An 18,522-nucleotide genomic window follows, 5' to 3' on the forward strand; every position below is an offset into this window, starting at 1 on the left:
GCCCTAATAGATGGTGTATACTTGATGTACAGGATTGCTTGTCAAGAAATTTGGGATCTATTCCTGTTTTTGGCAGTCTTAGATGACACTCTGAATTTCATACAGGAAATAATCTGTGCTTCTATTTTGGGGTCCCCAATGCGGTGCCTGTGGGCGCAGTGGCACCCACGGGGCAGTTCTGTACATTGCTGTGTCTCGGCAGCATTTCGGCAGTGACCCTTCTTTTTGCTGCCGCTTTTTGGTGGCGGGGTGTCTGGCACCTGCCAGTCTTCTAGGAATAGGAATGTGCTATTCCCACAGAAAGGGGACCCCTGTTCTGTTTGAAAAATGGGGATAGTACAACCTTATCTAATACGTGTGTTGAGTATAGAGCTTTCCCTTAATGTTGAAGCATTTTGAAATACTTGTATCATGATATAAAATGTTGCATTAAAAATGTAATTAAACATATTTAGTTATTTTTATTACTGTTCAGAAAATACTTGAATAATTAATTTGTATTTAAAATTGGCAACACTAGTAGAGTTAACTGAGTGGCCCTTCTGCTTTTGTGGATAGCCCTGAGATGAAGGAAAACTAAGTTCCTTGAACATCTTTAGCACCTGAGGTAATTGGGACAACAGGATTGGAAATTAAAGAAAATATGGTCATTGTTTTTTACAGTTCTTAATTTGACAGTGTTTACAATGTGCCAGGTGCTGTTCACACAGACAGAAAGATCCTTGCCGGGGACAGTTAAAGAAAACAAGCAGTGTACAAAGGATTGGAGAGTGGGATACAATCAGGGCATGTACAGCAGTGGTTCTTAACCAGGAGCCCCGGGGCCGTGAGCAGGTTGCGGGGAGGGGGCACCAAGCAGGGCCAGTGCTAGACTCGCAGGGGCCCGGCGCGGAAAGCCAAAGCCCTGCCACCTGGGGCTGAAGCCTGAGCAATGTAGCTTTGCCAGGCAGTTGCCCTGCTTGTTACCCCCTTAATGCCGTCCCTGGTTTTTATATGCATAAAACCAGTTATTGTGGCACAGGTGGGCCGTGGAGTTTTTATAGCATGTTGGGGGTTCTCAGAAAGAGAAGTTGAGAACCCCTGGTGCACAGTATATATTTATTTTTAAAAAAAAAAGTCCACAGCAACTATATATGACTGCCCCATAACTTGTTCATTATAAGTGGGCTGACATCTTCAAGGCATCTCAGAAGAGGGGGTCTTGAGGAGGTATTTGAAGGAGAGGTTAGTGGCTTTATTGATTAGTTCATGGAAGATGTTCAATACTTGGGGAGCAGCATGGAAGAGGGTGCAAAAATATATTGGTGTGGTGGTGGGAAATGCGTAAAATAAGTAACTAAAGAGAGGAAGAGCTGTGAAGGTACTTAAAAATGAGGAAAAGAGTCCTTAATCTAATGTGATGGAAAATGAGGAGCCAATGGAAGGAATGAAGTAAATTCAGAATGATGCACAAGGCGGAGGTTGTTGTAAAGACTGGAGATGATGATGGAGGGCTTGAATGAGAAATGTAGCAGTGTGGATAGAGTGAAAAGTCCTATGTTAGAAACATGACCAAGGAAGAAATAGAGTATGTGGACACAACCTTGGGGTGTGTGTGTGTCTGTTTCTCCCCCAGCCCAGGTTTATGGGTATGTGAAAATTATTCCAGACTAACAGAATGGGGAAGGGGTTATTTCTGAGATCTTACGTATGGTGCGTGTTCTGCAGTTGATAACTTTTTATATATAACCTAAATTACCTTTACCCTCCACCATCTTTCCTTTCCTCTCTCCCTACTGTTTGATACTCCTTGCATTTTGTTTCAAATTAATTTTTAAATTCTTTGAGGCAGAGACCATAAATCCTATCTGTTTATGCAGTGCCTAGCATAGTAGACTTGAATCTTGATTTAGACCTAGGGTTGCCACTACAATGCAAAATCAATTATTTATAAATGAGACACTTAATAGTGTTCTTTTAATATAGTTTTTTTAAGGTTGCAAAATCAAGCACTTCAGAATTAGAAAATGCCAGAATTAAGTTTGCCAATGTGACCTTAATTTGGCCCCTTGTACATATGCATTATTATATAGTCTTTATGATCACAACCTTAATAATCCTTTAATATAGCTTTGTGCATTTTCCTAGCTTTTTTTAAAAAGCAGACTGAAAAAACAGAAGTGATGATGTGGCATTATATTAACCCACGTGGGTGTCATCAGAATGGTTGTAACCTTTAGATCCACCACACAGTCCTCTGCCATTTGAGCTAATAGAATGGCTGATAACACTGGTAGGTTGTCAGCCTCCATGTGGACTAGCATGAGAGGGGAATGGGACACTTTGCCAGTGGGTTTCAGATGCTTGCTGAAAGCAGAGGAATGGTTCTAGTCCAGGCTCTGGAGAAAGAGTGTGGTTTTTAGTTGGCACCAGGGCTTTGGAGCGGAGCCGGAGCAGTGGAGCTGCAGGTTTTTGCCTGGAGCTGGAGCACAGGTCCAAAGCCCTGGTTGGCACAGACTCTTCTGTCTATTCTCTCCCCCACCCCCTCTTCACCTAGTTAGTTCCAGTCTCCACTCCTTAGGGTTCTCAATCCAGTCTTCTTGCTCAGACAGTGTCAGTTCTCCCCCAATTTCTCAACAGATCTGTCTCCCCTTTCCAGCCATCTCCTTTCTTCCTTCCATCCCCTGGTTCTCAGTGCTAGTAGTCTTGCCCAGCTACTCCCAGTCTATTCCCACTCCCACCCTGGCTCCCAACTCAGACCCAATCTATTTTCCCCGGCTTCATTCTCTGAAACAGCCAAACCACTTTGGCTATTTTTATTTAAATAAGTGGAGCCTGAGAAAGACACTCACTGTGGAAAATTTCAGCTGTTAAGTGGTTAGTTTGGCAAAGTCCGAAGCAACTGAAAACAGGGTATTATAGTGGGATCTGTTGGACAACCTTAGGCTGCTCTACACTAGAAAATTAGGTTGGTTTACCTACATTGGTCAGGGGTGTGAAAAATCCACCACCTCTGATGGTATTGTTAAGCCAACATAAATACCTTTGTAGACAGAGAATTCTTCTGTCCACCTAGCTACCGCCTCTCTGGGAGGTGGATTACCTATGCTGATGGAAGAACCCCTCCTGTCGGTGGAGGTGGTGTCTACACTGAAGCTGCTGTAGTGCTTTGTGTTGACAAGCCCTTAATAAGCAATATATTCTACGTATGTTGTGTGCGAGCATAGCAGTATTTTAACTATTGATAACTGTGCACGTCCATAGTTGGATCATAGGATAGCTAGTGACTTGGAAATGTAGCAAGTCCTAAATGTTAGAGGGACCAGCATACTTTTCTCAAATTCCTAAATAGGTGCAGAGAAGGGCCCCAAGGCTTACTAGAAGATTAAAAGGTTTATGAAGAAATACTTCAAGACCTTCATTTTTTTTAGCCTTCAAAAGAAGACTATAAAAGAGGCCTAATTAATATGGAAATATCAGCGTCTCCAAATAAATACTTAAGGATCTAATCAGCTTACATGAGATGACCATCTGAAGCTGGTTAGAGAGAGGTTTAGAATGGATATTGTGAAGAATAGGCGCATCATTTTCCAAGAAGATTTAGACCTGGAACAAGCTACTAGGGAAGGGAAATAGTTTTAATAAATTCTACTTAAGAAAAGAATAGCTCTAGTGTCTAGTGATATTGTCAGATATGTCTGATAAGCAAGCAAGGTTTTCTTCCTAATACATGTACCAATGATTCTTGTTAGCCTTAAAGTTCACTGTATGTGTGTCATTGAGTTTATGAACTTTTTAGAAAGATCTTCTGATTACTAACATGGAATGAGGATGGGTATAGAGATGAGCAGGATTGAAAACTAGACGGGGGGAAAAAGTGTTCTTCCTCGAAACTGGGGAGAATTATTAACCATATACAAAGTTAGTCTGCTATTTGTTGAAGTATGATAATGTTTCTTTTGACTGTGGGAAATCAAATTAAGTACAATTTTAATTAAAATTGTACATCTTTATTCTGAATGTTGGCATATGATGTTTAGAACGTTAGTCTTATTTTTTAATAGACTGTTTTGGGCTCTTGAAACTTTTTTCACTGTAAGCTAATGTAGCTGCTCAGTATTTTCAGTTGTATGTACCTTATGTATGGATTGTCTCCTTTTGAAATGCATTCTCCAAACTCTCCACTTCCAATTAACCTTTTTTTTTGCTGACCTCCTTTCTATTCATGCCCTCTTACTTTCCTATTGTCTGTCTTAACTGTGTGTGTCTAATTTAGATTCTGAGCTCCCAAGGAACCTTGTCTTTTTATCATTTGTAATGTACAATCAACTCAGATGGCACTGTATAAACATAGTACAATATTAATAAATTTGTGTAAGAAATATATTTAAGATCTTTCTGTATGCGAAAGATGTACATCTGATCAGCAGTTCAGTATAAGTAGTGTAAGTATCTCAAAATGGCTTATATGCACAAAGAAGAAACCTAAGTCTTCTGTGTTAAACCAAATAGTCCTGTATAGTATATTGACTGGTAGATTGGATGTGCTCTAATAATTTAATATAGAGCTAAATTAACCAATATCTTTAGAAGGTGCTCTTTGCCAGAACTCGGCTTATAAAAATTCTTCAGAATATTTGCTTGAAGAATGGTCTGTTGGTTAATAGCCTGTGGAAACAATTTTAGTGTTGCCACGTGAAGAATTAAGGTGAAAGATTTCCAGTAGACTTGCTAATTTAAGTCAACAAAGCAAGGTGGAAGGGAGTGTTAATTCAGTGTTGCTTTTTGAATCGAGTTGAAAGAACTGACCGTGGTGTTTCCATTTTGGGAGTGATCACGTATGCATGACTGAAGGCTTGGGATTAATGAAAGAGTCCTAAAAAGGGTTGCCAAGTTGCTGCATTTAAAATATTCTGTGGTTTGGCTAGTTTGTACGCTTTAGGTAGATAGGTTTCAGAGTAACAGCCGTGTTAGTCTGTATTCGCAAAAAGAAAAGGAGTACTTGTGGCACCTTAGAGACTAACCAATTTATTTGAGCATGAGCTTTCGTGAGCTCCTGAAGTGAGCTGTAGCTCACGAAAGCTCATGCTCAAATAAATTGGTTAGTCTCTAAGGTGCCACAAGTACTCTTTTTCTTTTTAGGTAGATAGGTTTTGATAACTTTTCCTCTTCCAATATTAAGTTGTCTACGTGATGGGAACAGCGGTAGGTGTGCGACATGTAAGAGAAGTGAGGGCGGCGGGAAGGCAACAGGAAAAAGTAACCAAAAGAGTCCTGTATATCATTCTAACAAGTTAAATTACCCTTAAATGATGTAGCATCTCTTAGATAAGCAATAGAGCGGGGTTGGGGTTAGTGGACTTCTTCCAAAATGCATAGTTCTTAAAACTATTGGATGGAAGAGCATATAACTGCAGATGTGCTCTTTCTAAAGTTGTATTCAACTATCATAATACTAAGTGCGTTTATATCAAATTAATGCACAGTAAACGTATCCTCTGGGCATACCGAAATAAGGTTTGGGAAAGGTGGTGTTTTGCCTTCATTTATGGGAAGTCGGGTAAGTGAACAAATGCTGTGCTGCTTTTTTTTTTTCTTTTTTAAATGACTAGAGAAGTGAATTGTGTAGTCAGTAAAGCAGAATACTTGGACTTTCTCTATTGATGAGGGGAGGGACAGCAGTGGCAAAGGTGGGGAGAAATGGAAACAAACACACTCTCAAAACAAAGTCCCCAAACCCCCCTGTCTTGATCTAAAAAATAAATGTAAACTGTTATTTATGATTACTGTTGTCTAACTGAAATTTTAAGAGTTCTGGAACCTAATTCAAGGCACTTATATAGCACTGCTTTTTCCTGTTTTTTTTTTTTTCTTTTTTCATATTATCAAACCTTTCAATTATTGCACAATAAAACATTACATTTCAGTGATCAAAACAAGTAGTAGACTTCTGTATTTGGATTAATCATTTCTTTGTCCTATAAAGGTTAATGAAATCAATTTAATTAATTTGGTTTTTCAGCACAAAGCTTACTTAAATAAAAGTAATAAAAAACAGCTGAGGCACAATAGCATAAAGGTTTTGAACAACGCCTTATAGGTTGTTCGTTATTGAGCATGTGTTGAGCATGTGTGTATATAGTTATCCTGTGTAAATCTAGAAAAATGTAAATTTTTCTAGGTGATGACTTTATGATTTTGTAATTAGAAATTCGTGTTCCAAATAGAATTGCACGCTAATTGTGTGCATCTCAAAACATTTAACAGCTCCTTGCTTCTTTCAATAGCTGTGCATCTGCTTTTTTGAATCTTTTTTTTTTTATTGGCAGACATGGAAAAGCATTGTTAATTATGGAAGGTTTTATTTTTGGTACTTTCCTCATAGTTCTCTCAATTTATGAAGACTTCTTATTTGCATGGTTTTGCTTTGTCTGAATAGTGCTCAAAGAGTAATACATTTTAAACACCTTTTTAAAGGCCATTACTAGTACGGTCTGTGTTTTAATTTTACAAATTATTGGTCCTGGTTCTGCAAACACTTCAGTAGTACATAATTGGACTTGTAAATAATCCCATTAGCTTCAATGGATTACCCATGTGTGCAAGTGTTTGCAACGTTGCTTTGAAGTAACAGAGATTTTATGCCACTAAGGTTTTTTATAAAATTATAGTTTTAGCAGCATCTGATGGATTTAGCATCTGATGCTGCTAAAACTGTAATTTTATAAAAAAAAAAAAAAACCTCAGTGGCATAAAATCTGTTACTTCAAAACAATATTGCTTCAGTGTAAACCATGAAAAGCTTAGATTTTACAGTTCATTGAAGTTATTGAGAATTTAACATTTTCAAACCATAAAGTAGCATGGGCCCACTCAGATCTGGGGTGTCTGAAAGGAACTGGGACTAGTCCATTAGCTTTTCCTCACTGTAACTGTTAGGGAGACCAAGTTGCTGCAGATTGTTTTGAAGTTACATGCAGGACACTCTTTTAAAATTATCCATTCTTAAAATATTTTTAATAAAAGGTATTGAATTTATATGGCAGAGAACCTGTGCTTCACTTAATAACTAAATGATGAAAGAAATATTTAAAATTAACCCATCTCTCAAAATTAGACATCTCAGACCAAAACAGAACCTCATAAACTGGTGCTGTGGTAAAACAGTAGTAAATATGCTGTCGCCATTTCAGTACCACAGCTGTAAATATCAAGTATCCTAAATCACTGGCCTCCAGCCTACAGAATTTCTCTTTTATTTCTCTCCTTTCTAAAGTTGCAGTCCATCTTTATTTCTTCTTCAGAGTGATAAACTTTCTTATCCACTCAGCCACCCCACGATCCAGCTATCAAAGAACATTGCCAGATCAGGTGCAAGGAATTTGATTACAGGTTGCCCTCACTTGCAATATCTTCTCCATTTTAAACACTCATTACTCTTCCTCATGTAATACTTTACCTTCCCCTTCCTTGTGTCACTGTATATATCTTCTCTTTCAGTCCCTTTTTAAAGTCACTAGTTCCTCAGAAAGCCGGTGTCCAAATAGGGTGTGAGATGGGGAAGAATGGCCCTATTTCGTATGTCCACAGTCTGAGCATTGCTGTTTGAGTTCTGCTATAGTTTTTATATATGGCAAAATATGGAACTTATGTAAGCTTCTGCATCACAAGCAGTCATGCCATTGTTCAGTATTTCATTTTGTAATACATTTAAATTTTTCTCATTTATAGCTTTAGATTTAGCTATTTCAGTTACCCAAATCAGATTACTTGAAAAAACTAAAACACAACTATAATATTTGTCTTGTGTTTTTTATGATTAAAACTTAGTCTGTTATCCTCTCCATATGCTCACAGCCCCTCTCCTTACTAGTTCCTCCTACTTCAGGGCCCATTCAGTCATCGCTACAGCTGTCTTCAGATTAACTTCTGTGGGTTTATCATTAGATTTTATTCAATTTTTTTGTCCAACTTCATTTATTTTTTCTTCATCTTTCTCTTTTTTTTCCCCTGACCTCTGAGTAGCCATGGAAGAGAGTAGAGGGGAGGAGTCAAAGTAGAGCAGAAGCCTGAAAAGAAAAACTTCAAAAGGTAGAATAGCATATAAGAACCTGTTAACTTACTTTTGCTGTTTGTCTGCACAGCATTCACTTTCCCTACTGCACCTTGTAAGGAAGCAGAAGTGTGCAGCAGAAGGAGTTGATGTAGTGAAGCCAATAATTCGGACATATGTGAATACTACAGAGCTTGTAATATTAACATACGTAATAATTCAGAGCTCGTTACTTTTTGTTTGCTTTGTTCAGCTGAGGAGCAGACCAAGGTAGGTGGATTGCAGCCAAGAAAATGTTGGTATGTTATACCATTCTCACTCAACTACATCCAAATCCTTTTTTCTCTCGTATCTGTTAATCCTTATCTAAAAGCTTCTGGCAGGTACCAGAGGCAAAACTCAATAAAATTGGCAGTACATATCCCCCTTCTTAAAATCCTACTTTGGACCTAAACTCTAAAATTTATAAATAGTGTGGCACTTTTCTCTACAAGTTGCTTGAGACAGTAACTTTCTCTAATTTTTCCACTTATTAGTTAATAATAGTAATAATAAAGTAAAAGGTCCCTCCTATCTGTAATTCTATATTTTCTTTGGTTGACTTGGTACTTTGGGTCACCTTACATTGTCACTTCAGATACCTGCTGTCACAGTGGGACCCTGAGACTGAATCAGTGGAAACCATGTTATATTCACTCCTTTCATTTAGTAAAGATATATCCTCCTCTAATGAGAGAAATTCTATGGACAGCACCACCATGGACAAGAATTACACCAGAACCCTACCTCAGAAACTGAAGATTGCAGTCTTCTTATTTAACTGATCAGCCCAACACACTTGATCTTTGCAGTAATGAGTGTCAACAAAACATTGTTTAAAATGGCAAGAAGCCCTCTGCTTCAGTTGTCATTATTGTTGTTTCAGTTTGGTGTAAGAACTGCGGAGGGCTTAAAGTGCAAAATTAGTATTAGAAGTGGGAATTTTGCTGGCTTCTAGGAGAAGGGTCTCTATCGATATGACAGCCAATGTAAACAAATAGTCCATTTCAGCTCCCTTTTGGAGAAGCTTTTTTGGGGTGGGTTTTTCTCTGGCTTTCATTAAATACTGGATACAAATGTACATTTTGCTAACATGCCTTTTGACTTCAAAGACCACTTTGAACTTAGATTGGTGCTAGGTAGATCCACATGAGAGGATTGCGTCCCCCTTCCATTATTTTATAGTGTCTCTTCTCCTTTCACTTAGTGCTGTGAACCAACAGCTTTTTCTGCAGAGATTCCTTTTAGAATGCCAGTCAAACTGTTGCCTAATTTGTGATGGTCCTTGCCTGTAGTGTTTCATTTTCTTAACTTCCAGTTTGGTTATAATTTTAAAAAGTAATTCTATCAATTCCAGTTTGTTTTATGATTTCTGTTGGATGGTATTTGTTCTGGCACAAGGTCATCTAGGGTCCAGACTTTGAAAAATTTCCTGTAATTTGGGGTGGCTTAAGTGGGAGGATGCCTCTGAAAATGAAGCTCAATATGTCTCAGGGTGGGCACACAAATTTTGAGGCACTCAGAATCAGATGCTACTTTTGAAATATTCAACCTTAACTACTTAGAGGCATTTTGCTGGTTAAATTGGAAAGCTATTCTAAAATGTTGGCATTTGGAAACTTTAGGATGACATTCCTCTCTTGCCTCAAAGAAATTATAAGGCTACAACTTGGAATAAAAAGCAAGGAAGGAGAAAGAGAGGAAAAATTCATCATTAAATTTGAACTAAAATGCCCATGGAAGGATTGAATTCCCTCTGAGCACTTTGTTCCTATCTCTGTTTGTGAAATGCTGATAAAATATTTTATGTTTGCAAATCACTGAAGTAAGACGTGAAAAAAATTCAACAATTTAAAAGCTATAGTTTTTGTAAGTTAGGTTGATTAAACTCTTTGAACCGTGGCACAAGTCAAATTATTACTCGTGTTCAGAATATAATGCTTTGGTTATAGCTTTAAAGATTAAAAAACTTTCAAAGATGCCTCTGCTTTGACTACTTAAATCATACTAGTCTAGTCGTTTTAAGTGTACGTACATTTTAAACATTTAAACTCCTACATAGGGTATGTACTTGATCCTTTAGAATGGTAGTTAGTAGAAGTGTATGTTCCTCTATCACCCAGAGAAGTTCCATTTTCAGATTTAGGGCCCTATTACTCATTGTAGGATCCCTACTATTTGTATTCTAGTGGTAAGTTTCTAAATCTACTCTCTCATTACGTTCCTAAACTCATGTAACAGGAGTCTAAAGTAAGAAGGAAATATGAAGTATTAGTGTAAAAATAAAAACACTTCTCATATAATTCAAAATGAGAGATTGGCAGAAGTAGTTGTCAAGCATAGAAGTCTTTGCTTAAAATTAATATTTGCACACCACAAGCACTGCAGTGTGAGACTAGAGTAGTTTTTAAATATTTGGCAAATAGGAGGGTATTTGAACTAACTGCTTTGAACAGCAAGGAAGACTGTCGCCTTCCATCATGGTGTGTGCATGGGAGGCCTGAGTTAAATCACAAATACCATGACATTGATGCCAATATTTTGACTAATCCTCAAAACTAAGTAGTACAGTCATCACTAAGGCCCTAATTAATCATACAAGAAGCTCCATATAGACAGAACCTTAAGCCTGCATAGAACCTCATCAAAGTAAGTGGTGCTCTACCTAGTTATTCGGTTCTGCCAGGATGGAGCATATTAATACAAACCTTTGGACCCAGATCCTATTTTATAAATTTCTGTAATATAAATTGAGGCAGTGCCACAGAGCCTTAAAGAAAAACATTATTTCTAATGTGTAATTATTAAAGTTTAATGATTAAATAACAACTTGGAAATTATGGAAAACTTCCCTTAAAAAAAAAAATGGTTTTAGCTAGAGGACTTCTTGTCATTGAATAAATTAAATTACTATTAGAGACTCTAAAAACTCCTCCCAAGGACTTTATAGATGTATAAAGCTGTTCTTCATACTACTGCAAAATATTTCACTTGCATTTTTTTTATTTAATGTTAGCTGCTTGTTTGAGGTTGTGTGAACTGTTATGAGCGTGGATTGGCATAACATGCTGTCTTGCAGTCACTGTGTGATTCTATCTAAGGAACCTTTTGCATTGTGACTTGTAGGAAATGGATGCATGCACTGACACGTTTGTTGCAGCATAACACATCATATTTATGTACTACACCTGATACACTTGTATGTTACCCCAGTGAGGTTCCAGGTTAATATGTAGTAGAGCTGTGGTTCTCAAACTGTGGTCTACGGCCTATGGAGAGTTGGCTGTTGCGATTTCCAGCTGCTAAAATATGTTCATACTTTCCTTATAGGACTTCTTAAAGTAAGCAGTGGCTACATGGGTTTTAAATGATTACAAATGGGAAGGGATGTGCTCCATGTGGTTGTGAATGGCAGGGAGAAGGTGGTCTATGAAACCAACTTTGTCCACTGTGGGGATAGTTTGAGAATTCTCATATAAAGTACATGCTAATTGAAATACCAAAAACATAAGAGACAGAATATATCTATGCTTTCCTTCAAAAATTATGCTCTCTGGTAGTTTTTACCATCTTTTTTTCCCAATTGCAGTTAGTATCAGGGTTCACTGCGTGTTCCGCACGCTTTCAACGTGAGATCAAGATTATTTACCTCAATGTTTACTTTTTTTTAATCAGGGATAAAAAAATAAATGTGTACATTCAAATTAACACTTCACTTTAATAAAACTTTCCACTGTAAAAGTGGTTGGGGTTAAACATTTACCTCTCTTGATAACTGATTTGTTAGATATTTGTACATATAAGTGTGTGTAAGCAATATGAACTTTTTGTATTTTTATACTTCCTTGGCTTTGAGAGACTTTCACAGCAGAAAATATTTTAAAACATAAAATCATTTAAGTATATGTTTCTACTGCGTCTTTTTCTCATTTTCTCCTAATTTGCTAAACTCTCTTAACATGTGGCTTGGATGAATGGAGAAATGACTTCTTCAGAGGCAGCAGGCGAACATTTTTCAAGGACATTTCTGGCACCCCTTCCCCTAGAGACTGAAAGCATCCTTCATGGCAGTTGCTTTTAATTCAATGTGGAACACACCCCTCACCCTCCAAGACTGTGGAACAGACTGTTCAAAGGTTTGAGAGCAAACACATACTTGCTGTTGGTAATGAAAGGCAAGCAATTAGTGTGTTATTCTTTAAAACATAATAATGGGAAAACAACAAAGGAGCAGCAAATTAAACACAGTTAACATCACTTTCAGAACAGAGTGGAGAGATTTAAGAAAGATTTTAATTGCTAATGGCAGTTAAAAGATCATAATTTTGTATCTTGATGCTAAGGCATATTACTAAAAGAAAAGCAAACTCTTGATTACAGTTAGCTGAATGTTTGATGCTTCTGAAAGCTATATTGGGTTTACATTATACCGTCTCTGTAATGTACTTGAATTGGTTGAAGTTTAATGTAGTATTGCCACTTTCATTAGTCTCTGGAAGAATTACTGTAGCAATTAATTTTAGGAAAGGTCAGATGGGATGGAACTTTCCAAATGCTTCTCATCCACCCTTTGTTTTGGTTTTTCAACCATCTCATAACTATTGTAGTGGGGTTTTTAAATAAAGTAGTCCCTGATTCTGCAGCTGTATTAATGCAGGCAGATGCTTACAGCTATGCAGAGTCTCACTGATTTCAATGGAATTCCCAAAGAATATAAGTTTGCCCAACCAGATCTTGTTGGAGGACCATAGCTTTATTTGGTACCACATACATAAACAAGTTGTATGCTTGTCTCATGGGGATTGTGTGTACTGCATTATTTTATGTGAAATGCACAAATAAGAGGTCATTGCTTTTTTTTCCCCCCCAAGTATTTCCCTGCTGAACTGACCACTTGAAAAAAAACATTGAGGGATTCTTGATCCTAACAGCTGGTCTTACAGTAAGTCACTTTTTGGAACTATGGGAACTACGATGTTGACCATCTGATATAAAGCATTAAAGGAAGCTCAGAGGTACATGAAAATATATACCCTTGGGTTGCAGGAGTTGACATGAGATGATTATTGCTAATATAATTCTTGTCCAGCAAAAAAGTAGTGACAAACTATATAGTTTAATTGGCTAAATGCTTAAGGGATATCCTCTGTTTTATTATCCTTAAGAATTATTAAAAACTTTATCTGGGCAAACAGCTTGTTAGAGTAGCTCAAGTTAAAAAATTAGAATAATTCTAAATTAAATCTTACACCATGTAAAACATAGTTTAACTTTACAGCCTCAAAACATAACCTTGGGCATGTGCTGGTGATTGGTTTTGCTTCATTAAGTATCTGCAATGCAATTTCCCATAAGTTAGCTGACTAGCTTGAGCCTGAGTTGTCACATGTATTCTCTCCCCCGCCCTTGTTTTTTGTTTTGATAGCACTTTCATGCCCTAAGCCTATATTATGGGGGGTGTTTTTGTTTGTTTGGAAGGGAAAATTCAACATACATTCACTGATTAAAATAGTCTACCTACAGAAATGGGACAGAGGGGAACAGCTCAAATATCCTAGGCTGAGATTTTTATGCTTCTTTCTGCACTTTGTTCTAGTTTCTTTCACTTTATTTAGTGGTAGGTAGGAAGCTATTACTATTAAAATTATGAGGAGAAAATATAAAGTAGATTTATAATTTACATGTAACACTTAAGATTTAGAAATTCCTAATTTAGGTATATTTTCTAGAGTTTGTCTCAAAACATTTAATTTTAATGCAAAGCTCTCTATCACAGTGCAGGTTGTAATTTAATTTTAAAATTTTACCCCAAAAGAAAAACACAGAGTCAGTCTAATCTAGTCTTAATAGCTTTTAAATGTCTCTCTGAATAATAGCCCTTCATACCTGATGAGGGGAGCTGGGGTTACCTTCAGAGTCTTCAGGTAGAAGATTTTCATTAAATTAATGTAAATGCATATTTTGAGGCAATATCAGCCTGTAACTTCATTATATTCTTAAGGAAAAATAATTGAAATCAAATAGGTCAGAAAATTAATATGAAGCTCCAAAGAAAGTATTTGGCAAACATAGTTGTCAAGAATTCAGTTCAAAAGAATCTGTGCATGCAGTAATCGTGCAGAAAAATGTTCAATAATTAAATAACATAGTGTTTGTGATCAAAAGGACTAGTAGTCTGTTGCATGTTTGGTTGGGTGCTAGAGGGAAGCATTGTTTCATCAAGAGGGAAGTTCTTTTTATCTGCCCTAGACTGTGTTCATTTTTGTCAATCAAGGCTTGACTCAAATGAAGGAGAGGGTCCTGTGAGACACACAAAACCATCTGAAATATGGTTAATCAGACTTTGAAACCCACATCATTAAGAGGGGTAAGTTTGGTTTTTGGTGCAAATGTTTTTTCTATATTTTATAGTTCTTCTAAAGTAATGAGCCTAAGGTAGAAATAAAACTGTATGTGTGTGTTTGTATCTGTTTTGTTTGATTTTATATGGCTTAACTTTGTTCTTTGTAAGTGACCTAAAACAAGTGCTAATATTTCAACAGATACAGAATGACTGAGTCTAACATTGCACACTGGTATGCCTGTGAAGAGGCATTACCAAAGTTAATTATGTCTAGTGCAAATGCTGGGAGGTCTGACTGAGCAAAGCAGGTAGGTGAAAGATGCTTGCATGGAGAAGAGATGGAGGGGAAGTGAGCGTAAGAAGTAGTTTTATTTAAAAGAAATAGAAAACTCTGCCTGAATTGAGTTGGTGAGAATTTCCTTACAAGGAAAGACTCAAACAAGAGGAACTCAACATATTTTGTATGTCTTGTTTTAAGTCATATTTGGGGGAAATTATATATGGATATTAATTTCTAATATTAAAAATTAAAATATGGGTAAATTTTGGGATTTAGTCCAGTAAGGAAACGTAATTAAATCAAAAAACATTCTGAAAATGTTAAATGGCTAAATTATTGCAGAACTACTTCAAGAATATTCAGTACAACTGAATATAACTTTGACTAAGCTCTGTGGGAAGATCATCAGCTTTACTTTATATACTGTTAATATCTTACATGTGTAATAAGATTGGTGAAATCAACAACTTTTGAAGTGTGACTCTACTCTGAAAAATGACTAAAAATTGAACCTTCTTACCAGATCTTGGGCCCTGATCCTGCAGTACATAGTGCATGGGCACACTGGTCACTTGCAAGGTCAGGGCTTTAAATTGTTCCCCATATGTATTCAATCATATCTGCACACATTAGACTAAAATAAGCTTTATCACTTTGTACTCCTGTTAGCAGAACCAACACAACTATGAGAACATCAAGGATCTGCTTGTGCCTCAGCAATAAGATTAAGTTCCAATTAGTAAACTGGTATAACTGAGGGCCCAAATCCGCCTCATCCTTTATTGCTGGTAAAGACAAGAAAAGAATCCAGCTTGAGTCTCATATTCCAGGCTGAGATTGCGAGGCTGATAGGAAACAATCTTTTCCCCTGAAAGTTGAGAACATTTGACATGAAACACAATAAACATGGAACCTTACAATGCCATCGTTGAGTCCCTTTTCAAAATAGGGTAGCACTTACATTTTTGAATGAATGCTACAAAAAGTAGTCTATTTAGGATTCTTTCTTTTCCGTGCACAATGAGTAATTCTCCACTAGCATTAATGGCAGTGATCTATATTTATTGAGAGTAGGATGGTTACATGTAAGGGATGCAAACTTTCTTTACTTTTTGCTATATTTGAGTTCTCCAGAAATTACAAACATCAGAGGAGAGTCATGGAGAAGAGCAGGCGTAAATACCAAAGGAGAATAGACTAGCAAAATGTCATCTTCAAAATTCAGTTTGAAAAATGCAGGTAGCCTTATTGGAGTGGTTATCCTTCACACTGCTCATCTGTAGCACAAAAACTTGGAACTTGACCCAAACAGAAAACTGGTTGAAAGACTAGAGAAGTTTAGGAGAAATGTGAGAATTCAGAGTATTGAGTGGAAAATCAGCAAGGTACAAAATCAAATGGTATAGAAAAAAAATACATAAGCTAATTGCAGGTATAACTGAATCAAGTAAACAGAGCACTGAATTCTGAGAAGTAAAATGAAAGCCGCTATTAATAAAGAAATTGCAAGTTTTGCACAATAATTTTAGTATGTTAAGGATATATGTGTATACCAATATGTTGGTAAACTTGGTTTTGTTTTGTTTCCCTTCAAAAAAACAAAACAAAAACAAAAGAAAACCCACTTTATCTTTGTTTCAAAAACAATTTTTTATTTCTTTTACCAATTCTAATACTTTTTTCAGAACAACTTGAGGCTTTACAATTTCCTGAAAATTGAAAGGGCATTTTCTTTTTTTTTTTTTACAGTGGACTTATGTTAGTGCCAATGAGATCTGACTATTAAAGTCTGGTTTAAAATGCTTTATTAACTAGTCTGCTGAAGTTCGCTGTCGGCTACACTTGGCATACAAACTTTGAAAGGAAGGAAAAAATAAAAGAAACAATAATAAAAAAAAAAGCCAACCTTGATAGCCCCTTCTACTAAGGATTTTAAAATATGCTACCTGTAACTTAAAATGACTTTTAAAAGTGAGGTTTTTGGACCACTATATCAATGACTTGGTATTTTTTTTAAAAGCCAAAATCATAATGTTATCAAATGACTACGTTTATGCATAATAATTCTTTCATTAATCATTTGTTATAATCAATCATGATTCAGCCTCATTACTCCCATGCATTTACTGCTCCTATGCATGTTCTCTTGACTCTAACATAGGCAAGAGAAATATACTTCAGATTTGTGCAAATGTGACACAGAAGTTGATAGGTATGATGGAAACTCTGTGAAACTCTCTAAATTAGAGATGGTCATCCAAGGATTGAAAACTGCACTGCCCCAGGATGTGTTATATTCAGCGCTAATTTAATAAAATATATTCTAATCTGATATGGTCCACATCATTGGTAGCAGAGCTCCCAAACTGGTGACACAAATGCTCTGCTAGAGCAAAATGGTCAGAAACCAAAGCTTTATACAAACTGGAAAGTTGCAATTCTGAGCATTCTGATGGTATATGGCATTTGTTTCTTTTCATGGTAGGCTGTGTGATATTTGACCTCAAAATCAACTATTCAGATTATCATTTTGCTTCCTTTTTCCTCCACTGTAGTGACTGTTGTTTCAAGACTTATTGATGCTAGAAACCAATGTTTTATGCCATCAAAAGCTCTTAACACCAGGACACTTACACTGCTGATAGTCCAGTGATCAGAAAGGGGAAAAAAAAAATTTCTTGTGGTCTCATCTAGTCTGTCCTGTTGTCAATGTGTGCTTGTTCCCACAGTACATTTCTAGTACTTAATTCAGTGTAATTTTAAATGTCTAAAGAAAATGGGCCATTCACTTCTTCATGTGGACGACTGTTCCATAGTCTACAAGATTTTCTTGTCAGGACATTTTCCTCAATAGGCTAAGTTTCATTCTATTGCTCCTAGTTATATCCTCTTATATCACCTTAAATTCTTCTCCTTTCTTGATATTTACGCCCTTCAGATGTTACCATGTTCCTTTTAGTTGCTGCTTAGCTAAGGTGCACTTACTTAGTTTTTTTTCCGTATGTCCGTTATTCCAGTGTAGATAAGCCCTTAGCTTGTACATTTTCTGATTTTTTTTGAATCTAATTTTATTTCCTGCTCATATTTTCTACCTCTCTAGATCTCTTTATCCTTTTTCTTTTCTCCTGGTATTTGCAATACCTCCCCATTGATCTCTGTTTCATTCACATTTGGTTTACCTTAACTCCGAGATAATTACTGAAGATGTAAAATTAGGATAACCTTACTGATTCTTGTGACCACCCCAAGGGAGAGTCAGGATCACATGTTGTTTTTGTAGATGTCTCAAATAATTAAACCTAGTTTGCTTTTAAAAGAAACTAAAATTGCTTCTGAGACATTTTATGCCAAGTTTCAGCCTTAAGCATGTTTTATTCAGCTGCGTTATAAAACACCTCAAAGTAGGTTTCTAAAGGGAAATCCTAACAGACCCTTAAAATGTAGCTGCTGTATTGTTCAAAAGCCATTTTTCCACTTTTTTTTAAAAATTCAATTTTTCCATAATTAGTGTCAATAGCTAACAGAACTCAGTGCTAAGCAATCATTCTGACATGTCCATTGTTGATATTTTAACAATTCATGTATGTTTCATACTGGTGCCAAAAGAAGACATTATTTTGCCAGGATTTACTTTGTTGGTATTATATTGTGTACATGGTTTTCAAAACAGCTTTTTTTAGCATAGGCAGATCAACAAATCCTATAGTGGATTTTCAGCCTACTTGCAGTCCTGGAAGTAGAACCAGACCTGTCAATAACTGGAAGCAGGATAAAAATCACTTCTCCTATAGAACCTGCCCTTTTACTTCCGCATCTGTAATTGCGGAT

At 36.5% G+C, this 18,522-nt stretch overlaps 1 protein-coding gene across 8 annotated transcripts in view; it reads left to right on the forward strand.

Annotated features, from left to right (window-relative positions):
* The window catches only part of TSC22D1 (TSC22 domain family member 1), a 138,314-nt gene that overhangs the window by 22,438 nt on the left and 97,354 nt on the right, over nt 1–18,522 (forward strand). For 3 of the 8 annotated variants that reach the window (XR_014710843.1, XR_014710845.1, XR_014710847.1), the window contains exons 2-5: nt 12,052–12,207; nt 12,943–13,013; nt 14,346–14,438; nt 14,614–14,722. The exons of 1 other annotated variant lie outside the window; for it this stretch is intronic. Coding sequence is in view for 1 of the 7 variants with exons in the window: in XM_084623323.1 (XP_084479449.1) it covers nt 14,694–14,722 (29 nt within the window). In the remaining 6 variants the exon portion in view is untranslated. Of the gene's footprint in view, nt 1–12,051; nt 12,208–12,942; nt 13,087–14,345; nt 14,439–14,613; nt 14,723–18,522 lie in introns of those variants that run through there. 4 more of the 8 variants (XR_014710844.1, XM_084623323.1, XM_084623318.1 and 1 more) reach the window with 4 other exon arrangements.

Source organism: Lepidochelys olivacea, assembly GCF_965140295.1.
Source record: "Lepidochelys olivacea isolate rLepOli2 genome assembly, chromosome: 1".
In the NCBI taxonomy this organism is placed as follows: domain Eukaryota; kingdom Metazoa; phylum Chordata; order Testudines; family Cheloniidae; genus Lepidochelys; species Lepidochelys olivacea.